The 16,293-nt window shown below is 39.5% G+C and overlaps 1 protein-coding gene across 3 annotated transcripts in view; it reads left to right on the forward strand.

Moving 5' to 3' along the window:
- Positions 1–16,293, forward strand: part of rabl6b (RAB, member RAS oncogene family-like 6b) — a 38,154-nt gene that overhangs the window by 3,100 nt on the left and 18,761 nt on the right. Inside the window, exons 1-8 of one of the 3 annotated variants that reach the window (XM_074671257.1) lie at positions 713–866; positions 7,016–7,374; positions 7,497–7,631; positions 9,088–9,135; positions 9,328–9,351; positions 9,696–9,748; positions 9,935–10,023; positions 15,646–15,786. In XM_074671257.1, the coding sequence (XP_074527358.1) occupies positions 7,245–7,374; positions 7,497–7,631; positions 9,088–9,135; positions 9,328–9,351; positions 9,696–9,748; positions 9,935–10,023; positions 15,646–15,786 (620 nt within the window). In that variant the 5' untranslated portion in view covers positions 713–866; positions 7,016–7,244. Of the gene's footprint in view, positions 1–712; positions 867–7,015; positions 7,375–7,496; positions 7,632–9,087; positions 9,136–9,327; positions 9,352–9,695; positions 9,749–9,934; positions 10,024–15,645; positions 15,787–16,293 lie in introns of those variants that run through there. The other 2 variants (XM_074671258.1, XM_074671259.1) reach the window with 2 other exon arrangements.

Below are 16,293 nucleotides of genomic sequence, written 5' to 3' on the forward strand. Positions count from 1 at the left end.
AAAGTATCTCTCGCAATGTCTCACTTTCTACATTCAGACTGTGTTTGCAGGCTACTTACACAAAACTAAATCTCTGTACATTCTGCAGAAACTCAAGAACACTTGTAGCTGACATGTTTAAATGAATGTGTTTATTATGATGTGAAAGTGTGCTTCTTGAACATTCAGAGTCACAAATACACATCAGAGAACACAAGTTATAAGATGGAGCTAGGAAGGCAAAAAATTTGGTCCATCAAAGTGTTCAGACTGCAGGATGGGAAATGAATAGGTTTAAAAATGTTGTTTTCATGTCAAACTACTCCTAAAACATCCTGGAAAACAATGATTAAGTCCAGAACTTGATCCTCTCATATTTTCCCCATATTCCCCCAGGTTGAAGAACATTTTTCTTTTAACACTGCAAAAACTGACCACTTATCATCTGGTATCAAGAGACAATTGAGGGACGAGTGGAGTTTTCTTTCATAAGTCTGTAATGATGGCACAAGAATGTTTCAGCACCTTTTTTTAGAGTGAAATTGCTCAAATAAATAGTTATTCAAAAAGAGCATTCATGTGTTACTTTCATGGTTAATACGTTTCGGGGGGGTTAGACCATAGACTGTAAAAAAAAAAAAAAAAACATCAAACCTGGTGTGGACACCTCGATCTAAAATTAATAATGGGAAATAAACACATTTTGCTTTATTCTGAAAGTATCAACGGAAGCTGTGTGTCTTAGTGTGCGCAACTCAACGCTGGGTCACTGTAGCTGCTGTCTTTGCAAAGGAATGTTGCTGCTACATCTGAGTCGGGATGGAGGTCTAACAGATGTTTCCAGATGAATATGTCGGGGATGCAGCTCCTTGTCTCATTTAATAGCAGTGAGTATTTATAGCTGACACTGAAGATATTAATAACACTCAGTCATTATGTCGTTTGATACTGAACGAACAGGGACCAGAGCTAAGCTAATATCGACTAGCTTAAACAGTGTCAGAGGATAACGTTACCTTCTGGTTTGTGTAGGTAACAAACCGGGCAACCACATCAACCACGAAGGTTGTGTTCATTTTTAAATGGCATATTGATAGTTTTCATTTATCACTTATCCCCATTATTCCTTTCAGATATAGATCAGCCGAGCTATCAGCTTGGTTGGCTAACGCTAGCAGGATGGTGTTGATGGTAAAAGAAGTAACTGATTCATTGTGTCTTTGTGATACAAGCCGTCTCTCAAATACAGACAGTCTCTCATGTAACTAAGCATACGTTGTTCTAACGGTGTCAACTGGGGATAACTGTCTACGATTGTGGATAAACCCCTCCTAGCTGACTCCTTTGGGATTTATCAGAGGTTTTAATACACTGCAGTGAATTCTTTTCACACATCACTTGGTCAGCTCACATGTTTCACATTTGATCCTGTAGCTGAGGCCTTTCTAAGGTACCTGTAACAGCGAGTTTTTCAGACGGCATTAAACCATCTGGTCCCTGTTATTTGTCATGTTTTGTCACAGAGATATTGAAGTGGGACACAGGATATTAGGAAATATCTAAATATAATATGACAGCATTTCTACATTTGGTTAATTATTACAAAGTGTGATAAATAGACCCAAACAGCAATATACACCTGTTTATCTGGCCAGTTTTGGATAATGCTTGTTTGTTAAGTGATCATCCGAAATCCACAATGAGATTGAGGCATTTTAAAGCCACCAAACTGGCTCCAGCTAACCTGACGCTACCTGATAGCTAACATGTGTTTCATCTGACACCATCCAAAAGGCCCATCTTAAATGAAGAAGTGTGCACGCTTGGCGCCGCTTGGCTCAATGTGTTTTTAATTGCCCCATATGACATTGATGATGTCACAATTTATCATGCAACCTGAGTTTTGCTAATTTCAACATAATACTGTATTTAAACTGGCTGCTCCCTCTGGTATTTAACAGGATCATGAATGCAATGCAGTTAACCCTTGCTGCATATCACCCATCCAGCACTTTGCAATTGAGCAGGTAACTGAGTCATTTACAGTGTCTCTGTTTCAGTGCGTAATCAGACCACATCTGTACACTCAGTTCCAGCACGTGCTGTTAATGGAAATTCACTACATACTATTAGTAGACTGATATTGGTAAATACTTTGATAACCCAAGATATAGTGGTACTTGAGACTGGTCCCCCCCTGCTGTGGGGAAACAGCAATGGGCTGATCCAAAACCAGACAAAAACATCAGAAGAAGATACTTAAGTGGATTGATCAGATATTAGCACAAAGGTGCACATGTTGCTGTGTTTCCTGCTCTGCCTCCACTGATACTGTTGTTATCCTGGCTCAGTCACCAAAGGGTTCATCAATGAAGAAATTTGGATTGATTGGTGCTGATTTCCTTAACTTTGAGGGATCTGTGATCAGAGATCAGTGATCAGTGATTGATCCATCCTTACATATGAAACTGATCTTGTATACCTCCGGGAATGTCTGACACTCAGCCGTTGTTGCTTTTTGCTCTGAGACCTAAAACTCAGGAAACTTTATTGGTTGTTTAAGTTAAAATGTAAAGATTTTATTGTTTCGAAGGTATTGTTCAATAATTTTAAATAAAATAAGATTGGAACATTGAAGGCATATGCTGTCAGCTATAAAAAATAAAAAGTCACTCCGGTATCGGCCCAATTTGGTATCGGCAGGTCAGGCTTTTTAAAGATCTGTGATCTGCCAGAAAATTGTGATCGGTGCACCTCTAGATCAAACATTTACTGTCAGCATGGTTTTGTAACCACTATTTATTTTTTTTACAATAATGAATGAGATATGAAATTGGTGTTTTTGTTGCTGCTATGCTCATTTACATGTAGCTGGAACCCTGTGAAAGGGTTATTCCGAATGTTTGAACCTGAATATCGACTGTGTAGAAATGTAGTGCTTATCCCACAGGTGTTCCCGACTACCATTTTGTGGACCACTATGTTAAAGAATAGATTGATAATTAAGCCAGTTGAACAACTGAGAAAACTGTAAAATGAAAAAAGTATTTTCGGATGTTTCTCAGGAAAATTGAAAGTTTCAGTTTGTCTTCACCACTGCACTAACATTTAGGTGTAGGTTTGGTTACAAGTGACGCCATGTTTCCTCTTCCTGCCTTCTGTGTTTGTCTTTGCTCTGCTGTTCATCACAGTCACTAGACTGATAACCCCACTCACTCATTCGCTGGCAAATATTGACATTTTGTCCTATAGGATCTAATGAAGAGGCAGGTATTTTATCTAGTGTCTGTTGGAGAGATGGAGAGCCGAGGAGAGGACACTGTTCCCAGTGTTGACTGTTAGCCCTGTGGTGATTGTGGTGAGGCAGCTTTACAGCATAATGACTGACACCAAAAAAAAAGAAAGATTTCATCAGTGAAGGAAAGGTATAACAAATAAACAGAGAGCACACACTCTGAAAATAAACACACCCTATCTGGATTATGAGTAATAATCAGAGGTGATAGTTTATTCTGCTGACACGTTATTCTGAAGTCAAATCTTCTCTGTTTTGTTTGTCAGTAATCTTTATATTTATCCCATTATATTAAACTATCTGTTTTAACTAGGAATGGGGGGAAATGATGTCTGATATCCCTGGGTTTTTTGTTTAATGATTTTTTTAAAATCCTTAATTTTAGTCTTTGTTTATGAGCTGGGTTGGGGAAAAGTTGAGATGTCAGATCTCCTGTATAAATTCTAAAAAACTGACTCACATGTGATGTTCATTCTTTGGGAAAATATGGCTCCTAATATAGTCTGTAGACATCATCATCATTATTCAACTTTTTCACATGGTCTGGTGTTACAAAAACTCCAACTCAAATGAAGAAATATTGAAGAATTGCAATTTAAATTGAATCAGCACCCGAGAAAATGGTAAAGAAGCGAAACAAAGACAAGTGTATCATCCCAGCCCTAGTTTGAACTGACCCCTAGATTGTTATGAATGAACTTGCTTAGGGGTTGCTGTGGCTCCGTTTTGAGGTTTTCCACGTGCAGAAGTGCCAAAGCAGTCAACCCCAGTAATGTGTGCCATTGTCAGCAGTGTGTGAGTGAGATCAGTTCATGGTGATACAAGTCCCCTCTTCTGTTGGTGTATGGATGAGACATGACATGTCATATAAAAGCACTTTCAGTTGCCAGAAGAAAAGAGGAAAAACTATAAAAGTCTGAGTCAGTTTGCCGTGCTGTCTATAGAACTATTTTCCTTAAAAAGGCTGTGAGGAGGAGCTTGAAAAAGTATCTCTTCTAGATATATGCCTGATCATTAATCCCACTTTAAAATGAGATGATAAGCACCAATGTAGGTTATTTTGAAATGCTACTTCATGGCTACTTCTTAGCTTCCTAATCAGGTCGAGCAAGACTGGATTGGTTTACAACACGTCTAAGTCTCTATGACAACATCACGTTAGCTGATGAAGTTTTGTAGAAAGAAGAGAGATCTGTGTTTTTCTCTGCTGAAAATGATTTCTGTGATGTATTTTGTAGTGATGGTGGACATTGGAGCCTAACTGTCAGACAGGACAGAAGAGCAGAAGAAAGCTAAACGGGAGAGTGATAGAGCACGAGCTAAGGGGCTATTGTGTTTGTGGCAATGTTGATTTGAACCCACAGTCAGCAGTTATTCTACAGTGGTCTGTTCAAACTTGAGAGTCTATCAATAAAATGAAGAGTGAGGTTACGCTAGCTCTGATTGGTAGATGACTGGGAGGACATGACCAGGATTCACTAACGTTACATATTATAGACATGTCTTAGAGCACCGAACTGTCAGTAGCGCTATGTATGGACGGCTGCAAAATTACTGTATGAGCTGACAACTTGTTGTCATGTTATAGATACATCATAGCACCGGGCTGTGAGTAGAGGTACATATAGCTGGCTACTGAAATACAGTATAAACTTACAACATTAGCTTGTTGTCACATTACTGTACTGATAAATACCTTACCTCGTCATGTTGTATCTAGGCCTGGGCAATATATGGATTATATTGTTTAATTTGAATTTTTCTTTGTGGACGATTTAAAAAATGCAAAGTTCAAATGTTTCTCCACCGCTATTGCGCACCTTTTATTCTGCAGCAAGCACTGACTCTGCATGTGTGCAGCGTGCTTTAACAGTTCACTAACAAAACAACAGAAACTGGAATGTCATAAAAATGTTCTTGTGCATCTTTGACACCCAGCACCTTGTGTTCCTTATGGTCCCTATCAACAGCCCAATGAGTTTAACATGAACTAGACCTCTCATCAGTAAATGTTTGAACCCCTTTCCTCCAGTCCTCCGTTTTCAATCTGTCACTTTTTAGGAGTTTGATTAAGATCTTTGACTGGAACATTTACAGAGCCAGGACCCTTTTAGGTTCATCTGCAAATTATTAATGGAATGATTGACACACATAAAACCTGCTGCTCCTCAAAAAGATACTTGGATCATTCTTAGATTTAGATAGTTTAGAAATATACATTAGTTTTTCTCAGAACATCCCAACTCTACCGAAGAAAATCCTCTCTTATGGTGATATGGGTGAATCATGATTTGTGAAAATAGACTGCAGGGCGATGGGCAATGGAGCAGTGCGGGGCACTGCTTGGACAGTCATGACTGAGCGGGTGTTTGACTTTTACCTGGGGGAAGCTGAGCCCTGTCTTTCTCTGCAGCTCCCTCTTTTCCACCAACTGAACCCTCCATTGAGCATAAATCCATCTGATCCATCTAATGAGCAACAAAACAAACCTGCAACAAGGTGCGCTCTGACAAGCAGGGGCGGACCAGACTTGTTAGACTGGGGTGCCCCAACCAGGGCACTGACTTATGCAGAGAGGCAACCTCCGAAATTAACACTGCGCAGCATAGGGGTGCGCCAGGCTTGCGCCCCCTATGCTGCGCTACAAAATTAGAGACCTAAAAGTGATTGAAAGAAGCAAACACACCCAACACTGATTCCTTCCAACTGCCAACAGAGTAACATCACTAAATGGTATGTTTTGACAGGCTCTGGTCCGAAATTCAAAGATTTCCTGTTGACAATCAAAAGGCCAAAAAAACCCCACACAAAATGGCGGTTGTTAGAATTTTTGTTTTGTTTTGTTTTTTTTGTTTTTTTTGCTTGTTTGTTCTTTTGAGATGGTAGTCGGAGTCTTGAAGTTTCTGGATATGCATTTAGATTGAAGAGGAGATATTATGCCTCACCATATGTCCATACATTTTTGAACTACAACATTTTTGAAATAGTCTATCTGGGTAAGAACCATTGGAAAACATTTTGAGGGGCTGAACCTTCAAAAATAATCGCACCTGGTCCATAGCTCCCTCCCCTGCCTACTAATTGGGCCATTAAGCATTCTGCCAGTGAAGTTGTAAGCTATTGGAGCTTGGCAAGATGAACATGTAGGATTTCAGACAATGAATCATGCAAGTGCACCTGCTCTGCAAGGTAAATTAAAAGGAACAATGTGATGTGATGTGGAAAAAAAACAAAAAGAGAAAACAATGTGTTGGTGGTGCACTCGGTGGCCTCCCACTTACATGTCATCAATGGCGTGCTGATGGACACAGAGAAGCTGATGGAAAGCATATCATATAAAATCGGGCACATGTCCTAAAAGTTGATAATGGTGAACTAAGTTCTTGTTTTTTCCTCAGGTTGCTGTTACTTGTTGTGGGAATGGGAATGTCAATAAAGCTGCCTGTAGTTTCATTTATCCTTTCAAGCTTTAGTCCTTTTCAGCTAAACTCATTTCTGCTAAAATGCAAACTACAACTGGTAAAGATGGGTTGCTAACAACAGCTTGAAGTCACAATGAGGTCTTATTATTTTTTGAAAGGTTTTTAAAAAGTCTTATAAAGGTATTTAAGTTAACCTCAGGATTTCAGTGTATAGTCTGTTAAAGCACACGTTTGACAAAGCCATTGTTTTGACATTCCTGACTTTTGAAGTGGAGTAAATTCTCAACCCTAACTCCAATGTTTCTTTGGTTCTTCACAGATGGTGCCCACAACAACTCGGTAGACACCTCCACCTCTGACCTAAAGACAAGACCAACAAGCTGTGTTTAAGAGAAGAACTGCTTTATATTTGTTGCATTGGCCTCAGCTCTGCTCTACAGCATGGACCCTTGACTTCACCCTTAAGAACACTGTTACACACTTCCTGCAGCTGTAAGCAACCACTACGTTTCTGTTTGAACCCGTAAAGCTTGTAAAGCAAAGTCAAGATGTTTTCAGCACTAAAGAAGCTGGTGGGGTCTGAGCCGGGGCAGCTCAGGGACAAGAACATTCCAGCTGGCATGCAGTCCATGAACCAAAGTCTGCAGAGACGCTTTGCCAAAGGGGTTCAGTATAACAGTAAGTAACAGCCAGTCATAGGATTAGAGCTCTGCAGTAAAACTAGTCTTTCCCAGTAATGAAAAAAATCATTTTAGGTTGTGCTCTAATTAACTGAATATATGTTTTCTTTCTCATTGCAGTGAAAATAGTCATTAGAGGAGATAGAAATACTGGAAAAAGTACTCTATGGCATCGACTGCAGGGCAAGAAGTTTGTAGAAGAGTACCTCCCCACTCAGGAGATCCAAGCCACAAGTATTCATTGGAATTACAAAAGTAAGCAAATGCATCTCTCTCTTGATATCCCTTACTCTTCTTTTGTTAAAGCTTCTTCTGTTTTAATTTCTTTTAATTTGTTGATTGTTTAACATCTGCTGTTGTGCCTGGTGCTGTGTTTCAGTGGCTCCTTATCAAGGTAAAACAAAGACTATCTGTTTAGATGTAGCTATAGCTGAAGTGTTTTAGAGTAAAAATCCTGTTAGTCCGTCTCCAGGGATCAAACAGTTTCCTTCTTTCACGTCTTTTGGTGTTTTAGCTCCTGTATCATTTTGTAGCCCTTAAAACTGGGGTATGTAACCTTTCAGTAAACTACATTAAGAAAACATTCAGTCCAGAAATTCATGTACACACAGGGTCAGCATGCTGATGATCGTCTTATGTAATTCTGATCTTGGGTTGTTTTTCTTTCAGATCCCTCTTTACATTATGCCATAAAAAGAGATTTTTAAGTGTTTGGCATTCCCCTATATTGGTTTTAAAGCAAGAACAGGAAAACAGAAAACAATTTTCTGTTGATTAAAAACAAAGATGGCTGCCCCCTGGTACACATTGACCCCAGATAACAGTAAAAAGCAGTTAAGCTTGACATTGCATGTCATTGTAACATTGGTTACATCAAACAACTTTTTTTCTTTGTTGTTCTTTTGTGACTAGCTTTCTATGGAGCCAAAATGATGACTTTAATGTTTGATATTGAAAATAGAATTTGGCATCGTAAAACATACCCTCAAACTGCAAAAAAAAGGAACCTTGGCACTGAAAAATGTGAGTGCATTGATAATGTTAATCCAAAGGTAACAAGGACATCAAATGTTATATTATTTCAATTATATAAACTGAAACATTATTTTACCAAAAATATGGAAGGTTGAAACTGAAAAAAAACAGTAAGAGAAAAACGTGTAATCAAAAAAGAAAAACACTATTGGAATTATAAACAGTCATGGATAAAACGGTTGCATAGAATAAATGAAATATGATTTGTATTAAATAACATCAGAATGAAAAAATGTATAAAAATGAAATAATATATGAAATTTGATATTGTGCTTAACTTTAGCAAAACGTTATCATTGCCATTTCCTGTTTCGATGCCATTTCATTTTTTTAAATACATGCTTTTTAATGCCAATGTTTCTTTTTTTCAGTTTCAGTATATGTTTTTCAGTGTCAAATATTAAAGTCATTGTTTTGACTCCATAGCTTTCTAGCTTTAGCATGTAAATGACTCTACCCTTTACAGACTTAAGCAGGCAAGCAGGCAAGTTAGCCAGCCAATTAGAATAAAAATAAGGTTATGAGGGTGGGAAATTGGCACTTTTGTTTTAATGTTAGCAACTTTAATGAATCTTGACAAATATTACGAAGAAAACTCACAAAGTTAAAGAGAGCACTGTACGTCATAATTCTCTGGAAACATGATCAGTGTATCTTTCCTTTCTTTCTTTCCCAGCTACTGATGATGTGGTCAAAGTAGAGGTGTGGGACGTGGTAGACAAAGGTGAGTGCTGACACACCTGTCAGTTAAAGTGACAGACTTTCCACTCACTCTGAGAAGTTACACCTTTGTCTATGCTACAGTCATGTTGCTACAGTTTGTCAGGACATCAAACAGACACATGGGTGCTTTCTGTTTTTTTCTGTCCTCAGTGTTGATGTTTTCTTTTTTTTGTACCTCTCACACTCATATCAGGCCAAAAATATCCTCTACCTGAAGGTGAGCAGGACCATAGTGTGTAGACACTGAACTTGCTTGTGTGCTGTAGGTTTGCCCTGCCTAGCTCTTCTCTTTGTAGTTAAATGTCAATAGTCTGAAGGTTTGGCTGTTCCCAGGTTTGCTGTGTGGCTACATTTCAGTGTGTGTGTGCACCATATGAACCAAACGCCAGTAATGTGTGTTTACACGGGCAGTGTGCCTTAAAAGAACCCTGCAACATGCTTTTCAGAGAGAAAAGCTACTGTGCTTGCTTTACTTATCATAAACAAATGTAAATCAACTTTCCTAGCTGTGGACTAAACTTGATGTCAGCTTGTCCTCACTCATCTTTTCTGTTCTTTCAGGCAAAGGCAAACGGCGTGGAGACAACTTGAAATTGGAGAATGAGACTCAAGAGGTGATTATCACATGAATGTCATGTGCTCAGAAAAAAAGGCTGACTTATAGTATGTGGGTCAGAGATGGAATTTGCCTGAAAGATCTTATAGGATTCAGATCTATATAAAAATAGTCTTTTGTTTCCACCTACATGTGAAACACTCACTCCTAACTGACAGTGGTGTGTGTTTTTTGTTTATTGTAGTCAGATGAGGTGGCCCTGGACGCTGAGTTCCTGGATGTGTACAAGAATTGTAACGGGGTCATCATGATGTTTGATATAACCAAGCAGTGGTAAGAGTCCTGTGTCCTGTTTGTTGTTCTCACCCTGTCTCATCAGTGAGCTCCAATGCTACAATATGCATGGACAGATAAGGTTTCAGTCAGTCTGCCTGTGGCTATGAAGTTTCCACAGAAGGATTCTGTTCAGCTACAAAGGGAAACTCATCAAACACATTCCCAAAGCGTCCATGTCAATGTTAAGAGGGAGATAGATTCTTGAAAGAAAGAGAAACAGTGGCATGTTTTGCTTTAGTGCAGAAATAGTGCACCTACGTTTAATTTAGTGTCTTTCGGTAATGACAGACTGCACAAGGAACATTATTCTGTTACTTTGACATGCTTTTTTGTATAACATGGTGAGGCTGCAGTAAAGTTAGATTGAACAAAAATGTGACACAGGAGCAGGTAGTTTGAAATTTATGATACAAAAAACAAGACTTGAGACTGCGACAGAAATGGTCGCACATGTGGCCTGGGTGCATTCGTGTGAGGGAACATGTTTTAATGCTTCCTCTATCACAGGCACTGTTTAAGACATAATTAAAAGTCGCCGTCTTTTCCACTGGCTTAGTCAGTCTCCTCCACCTGCGCTCTCTCCTGTTCTGAGGAGTGAGCGCTGTTGCGTATACACACAGCACATATGCGCCTCACACACAGTCTATCATGACAAATCAAAGACAGACAGAACTTCACAACAACAAGCGTTTCACTATTTAACAGTTTAAAATTTACGCAGCACTAAACTCTCCTTGTTGAAGAGAATGCTTGAGTAATGGCAGCCTGCCAGCACTCCCTGTCAGTAGCTCTGTATAAGTTTATGTATGAGACAGATTAAAAAAGAGAAAAACAAAAGACATTTCCTCTAGAATTTATTTTGTTTTAGTAAGTTTCATAAACTTACAGTTTTACTAATCTACTATACATCAAAAATACTTTTGTTAAATATGATAACCCTGACATGTAAACACACACATGTCTTTTATTCTTTGCTTTTATTCAAGAAGCAATTTTGTTATTTTCTCTTAAAGTTATGCACAATAAAAAAACCTAGTTTTTCATCCAGTGCTTGTTGCAGACAAACTTCATAACCACAGTAAAATACTTAGCAAATATCATAACTAGAGTTACCGTACACTAAATAAAAGGTATGACCAACTGAGGAAGTTTGTCACACCGGTACTACTAGGGGTGTAACGGTACATGAACTCAGCCCGGACTGTTTCAGTACAGGGCCTTCGGTCCGTGCGGCATGCGAATCGATCCGATTACACAAGGGAAAAATTTTTTGTTCCACGTGTACTCATGTTCCCTAACAGTCTGCAAAGAGGAAGCACACAACAGACCGCAAGCAGCATGGCAGCAACAGCTCATCAACAGCTCGAGCTGGAAGATGCCCCTACATCTTTGAGGTCTCCTGTGTGGAAAGATTTTGGTTTCCCAGTGAAAAACATCACTGGACAAAGACAAGTTGACAAGATATGCGTAGTGTGCCGGCGTTGTTCACCAGACATCGGCTACAGTGCTGGCAACATGTCTAATTTGTTAAAGCATCTCAAGAGGCACCACGCAAACACTAACTTAACTGGGACTAGGCGAAAGGAGGTCGTGGAGCAAAGTCAACTCACTTTGGCATTTAAACAGCCTTTTGCGAGTAATTCCGAGCGAGCCAAGGCCATTACAAAGGCTATTGGACTTTTCATTGCAGCGGATTAACAACCTTACTCAGTTGTTGAGAACGTGGGATTGAGACACATGCTAAAGACAGTGGAGCCGCCATACAAAATTCCTTCCCGGCGGCCTTTTAGCAGTGCCATTGTACCAACGCTGTATGAAGAAGCCAAAGCTGCAGTTCTGCACAACTTATCAAAGGCTTTAACCATCGCACTCACAACTGACGGATGGAAATCCAGAGCTACAGAGAGCTACTTAAGGGTAACTGCCCACTATATCACACCGGAATGGAACATGGTAAGCCATGTGCTTCAAACTCGACCTATTTATGAGCAACACACAAGCACAGATCTTGCAGAAGCACTTAAAGAGACAGTATCAGAGTGGAATTGGGTGAAGCCAGGAACCTCAATCCCTGTCACCACAGACAATGCAAGAAATGTTGTGAATGCAGTGAGTGAAGCTGGACTCGGCCCACAAGTTGGATGCTTGATTAATTTAGCATCACAAAAAGCAACAGGACTGAACCAGCTGTAAAGAGTGCTTGGTAAGGTCATAAAAGTCGTGGCTTATTTTCACCAGAGCGCCACAGCTTCACGCATATTGGAGAGAAAACAGGAGATGCTCAATATACCCAAGCCCAAGTCAGTACCCCCTGGAACTCCAGTTAGGATATGCTGGAGAGGTACCTTGAGCCACAGGCAGCTGTGTACTCAGCTCTAACAGAAAAGGCTCTTGAGAAAAAAAACATAGCCACCTTGTCTGATCAAGATGTCCACTAAAACAATCACAACTCTGATGAGCACTGACACAGCACCTTCTGAATCAATGATACTGCCCCTGAAAACAACAGTGCTCAAATCAGTGGAACTCAGTGAGGAGGACAGTCCAACTGTGAGAGGAGTCAAAGCTGCCATCAGAGATAACCTCGGGACAGATACTTAGCATGTGAGGACTTCCTGCACCAATGCACAGCTCTGACCCAAGGTTCAAGGCCCTTCCTCAGGAGGATGTTTCCCGCCATGAAAGAATCTTTAATGGCATCATTGCAGAGATTGTAACCATGGAAGAACAGGTAATTCCTTTTCTTAAAATATTTAATCGCTAAATTGAAAACATGCTACTCAAATTTAATTTCTAATTAACCTGAGTTTTTTTTGTTTGTTTGTCTTTATTTTGTAGCACAAGGAGGGAGCAGCTGCGAGTTCATCTCCTGTATAGGACACCCAGAGGCATCTAACTCATCTCCTCCTCTCAAAAAGTCAATCATGACTGAACTGTTTGGTGAGCTCTTCCAGTCTCAGGTGGGGCAAAAACCTATTTTGCAGGTGGTGGAGGAAGAAGGTACCTCATACAAGGCAGCAGACTGCATCTCGCTGGATTCCAACCCACTTGTCTGGTGGAGGACCAATGAGTCTACATACCCCCATATTGCCAAGTTAGCAAAGCACTACGTTGCTGTACCTGCAACCTCTGTCACTAGTGAGAGGGTATTTTCTACAGCTGGTGACATTGTAACTGCCAGCAGGTCTGCCCTTTCTGCAGAAAATGTGGACAAGTTGATTTTTCTGGCAAAAAACATGAAAATAAATGAAGCTAATCGGAAATTCTAGCTGGAACTAAACTGTTAATGCTGCCCTTTGGACTATGTGGAAAAGTTCCTTTCCCTAAAAAAGAAAAGACAATATCTTAGTTTGTAAGCCTATAAGCTTGAACTGTTCATTTTACACTCGAAACTTTGTGTTTTTGTTTACAACAAGAGACTGAGAAAATGACCTTACTTTTTTTCTTCAACATAAACAGATGATTTTTTTTTCTGCTTGAATGCTACCCTTTCTATATTGTGGACTCTTTTGGTTGAAGGTTGCAGCATTATTCTTATTTCTTTTATGTTTTGTTTTACAATTTTTGAATTAAAATTGTATTTATTAACAAAACTGTTGATGCTGCAATTAAGATAAAAGACAGAAGACAGAAATTCAAAATGTTCATAATAAAAAAAATGCTGCATTTGTGTCCCTTGTAGTACCGAAAATTAGGGCTGGGGGTAAACGATTATTTTTAAAACGATTAATCGGGCGATCATTTTGTCGATTAGTTGACTAATCTAACCATTAATTGGACGATTAGTCTAATGATTATTTTTCTGTTCAATTATTTTAAAACCATAATGTTTCCCCAATAAATGCCAAAACAATCTCTTTCATAACAGAGCTAATTAAACAATACTGTTTTGCACAGCAAAATGCAAAATATAGAATAAAATCATAAAAAATAAAAGGCCAGTCTGTTTACTCTTACAGTCCAATAGGGCTGCAACTGACAGTTATTTTTAAAGTCGACTAATCTATTGATTATTTTTTGGATTAGTCGATTAATCACAGTTATTTTGTGTTTCAACCTAATTTGTCCCTTAAAATGTGCAGACCTTTATAATTCAACCTGTGTGTTGCATTTTCACTACATTTGCCCAGAGTTGGGTTCTCACCTCTGATTGGTCAGCCCTGTGTCATGTTTGTTTGTTCGTTTGTTGGTCTTTATTTCATTCATGATAACATAAAAAAATATAAGTGCTATAGAAAAAATAAATCTCAAAATGAATGAAGCAGGTAACAGGGAAATGAAGTTGTTGTTCGCAGTGTTGGACAGACTGCTTATTAGTGACTTTGTGCTTATTTTCTAATGTTTATTTGTTTATTGGGGCTTTGCTCTCTGTATGATCCTGCCTGACTCTCTCCCAGCTCTCCATGACAATGCATTTAGTTTTGTTTCTCTACATGTACTACTTCCCTCATGCGCACTTCGCCCCTCCTCCTCCCCGCTGAGTGTTACGGGTGCAGTGTGAGCTTGAGAGTGAGAGCGCCATCAGATAAATGTCCTCTCTTTTAAAAAGTTAGGGGAGTTTTGACACTAGTTTTGACTCAGATCCTGAAAAACAGTCTGTAACAGAGAGTGAAGGAGACTGTCTAAATCACGTTATCAGACGCTAAACTCCGGGAGCTGTCAGGCTGTCCAAGCCGGAGATGCAGAGCCTCCATCAGTGCACAGCGCTCTCTGGGAGTGGAGATTTTTCCTCATCAATATGTATGATGACGTATGAACTTAGTGATCTTTTCCCATAAAAGTATCCAATAACACAGCACCTCATGCTGTGAACTGAAGTTACAAATGAGTATTACCCCCTGGTGTTTGATTTCACCATGTGTCAACGACGATAAAAACAATAATACAACGTGTCTACTATTAAAATATGCGTCGATTAATTTTTATCTTCGACAAGTCGATTATGTCGACTAATCGCTGCAGCTCTACTGAAAATGTACCGAACCGAAGCTTTAAAACTGAGTACCATACCGAACCAACATTTTTGTGTACCGTTACACCACTAAGTGCTACCAGTGAAAAATTTAGTTTAGAGCCCTGAAAAAGAGAGGGTTGTTACTAGTTGTTGACCCTTGGCTTAGAAAGTACTCCCAGTGCTGCAGAGCAGAGAGGAGACTGCATTTTAACACTTTGGGATTCAGCCAGTGTTGGAGATGATTTGAAAATGGCATCATTATACGGCCCATCCAGCAGAGTGTGCTCTGCCTCACTAGTTCACAATTCTCTCAGTACTACCTGCAGCACATGTAGCATAATTTCAGAGCCAAGCAGACACCCACACACACACTAATTTGAAAGTGTTGAGTGTGTTAAGATGTAAGAAAGAAGCTTCTGTGGTACCCTACTTGATTATATTGGTGTGAAAATTGTGCAACAAGCAAATGTAACACATCTTATTTCATTTGGAAAAGTCAAAAGGATCAGGAATTAAAATGTTTTGAAAAACCCTTTGGGCCAGCTCCTATAATAAACATCCAGTCAGACTAATACTGATGTACATATCAGGTTTAAGCATCCCTTTTTTACTTTATTACAGTTTCATTTCACTAATCTCAGAATAATGTTTATTGTTGCTTGCAGGACTTTTAACTACATCTTGAGAGAGCTGCCCAAAGTGCCCACCCACGTGCCAGTGTGTGTGCTGGGAAACCACAGGGACATGGGCGAGCACCGCGTTATCCTCCCCGATGATATCAGAGATCTGATCGCTGGACTGAACAGGTAGAGATCAGCTTGATGGTGGAATGAAACAAAATCTTTCATTCTGAAGGTTGAATGTGACAGACTTAATATCCTGGTCTATGCTCTCGAGCAGAATCTGGTTCAAGGGATTTTGGGGGATTTTAAGGCAATTATGTAATTAAAGCTGAATGGTTACTATAATACAGTCCTGCTCATACATCATGGTTCTGTCATACTTTACCAGTTTCCCTGAGGGCAACATCAGAAGATGGAAAGATTGCACTAGTTCATGTTAGAGAGTAGGGCCCGTATGCACGTTCAGCCATCAAACAAACAGTAGCATTATGGCTGAAATACACCAGATGCGTCTACAGGGCGTCTCCATTCTGTTACAGCAAACTAATCGAATAGGTTTCATTCAAATCAATCTGTCAACTTACACTGGATCCGTTCTGTTTCAATCCATTAGCTTGGCTGGTCTGTCGTGTTGCAGGTAATCCTATTTTTGATGGACATGGTGCTGTGACACATAAATTCAGCGTAGGG

Source organism: Halichoeres trimaculatus, unplaced genomic scaffold (genome assembly GCF_033239565.1).
Source record: "Halichoeres trimaculatus isolate MK-OKI-2021-1 unplaced genomic scaffold, fHalTri1.1 fHalTri1_scaffold_5, whole genome shotgun sequence".
NCBI lineage: Eukaryota > Metazoa > Chordata > Actinopteri > Labriformes > Labridae > Halichoeres > Halichoeres trimaculatus.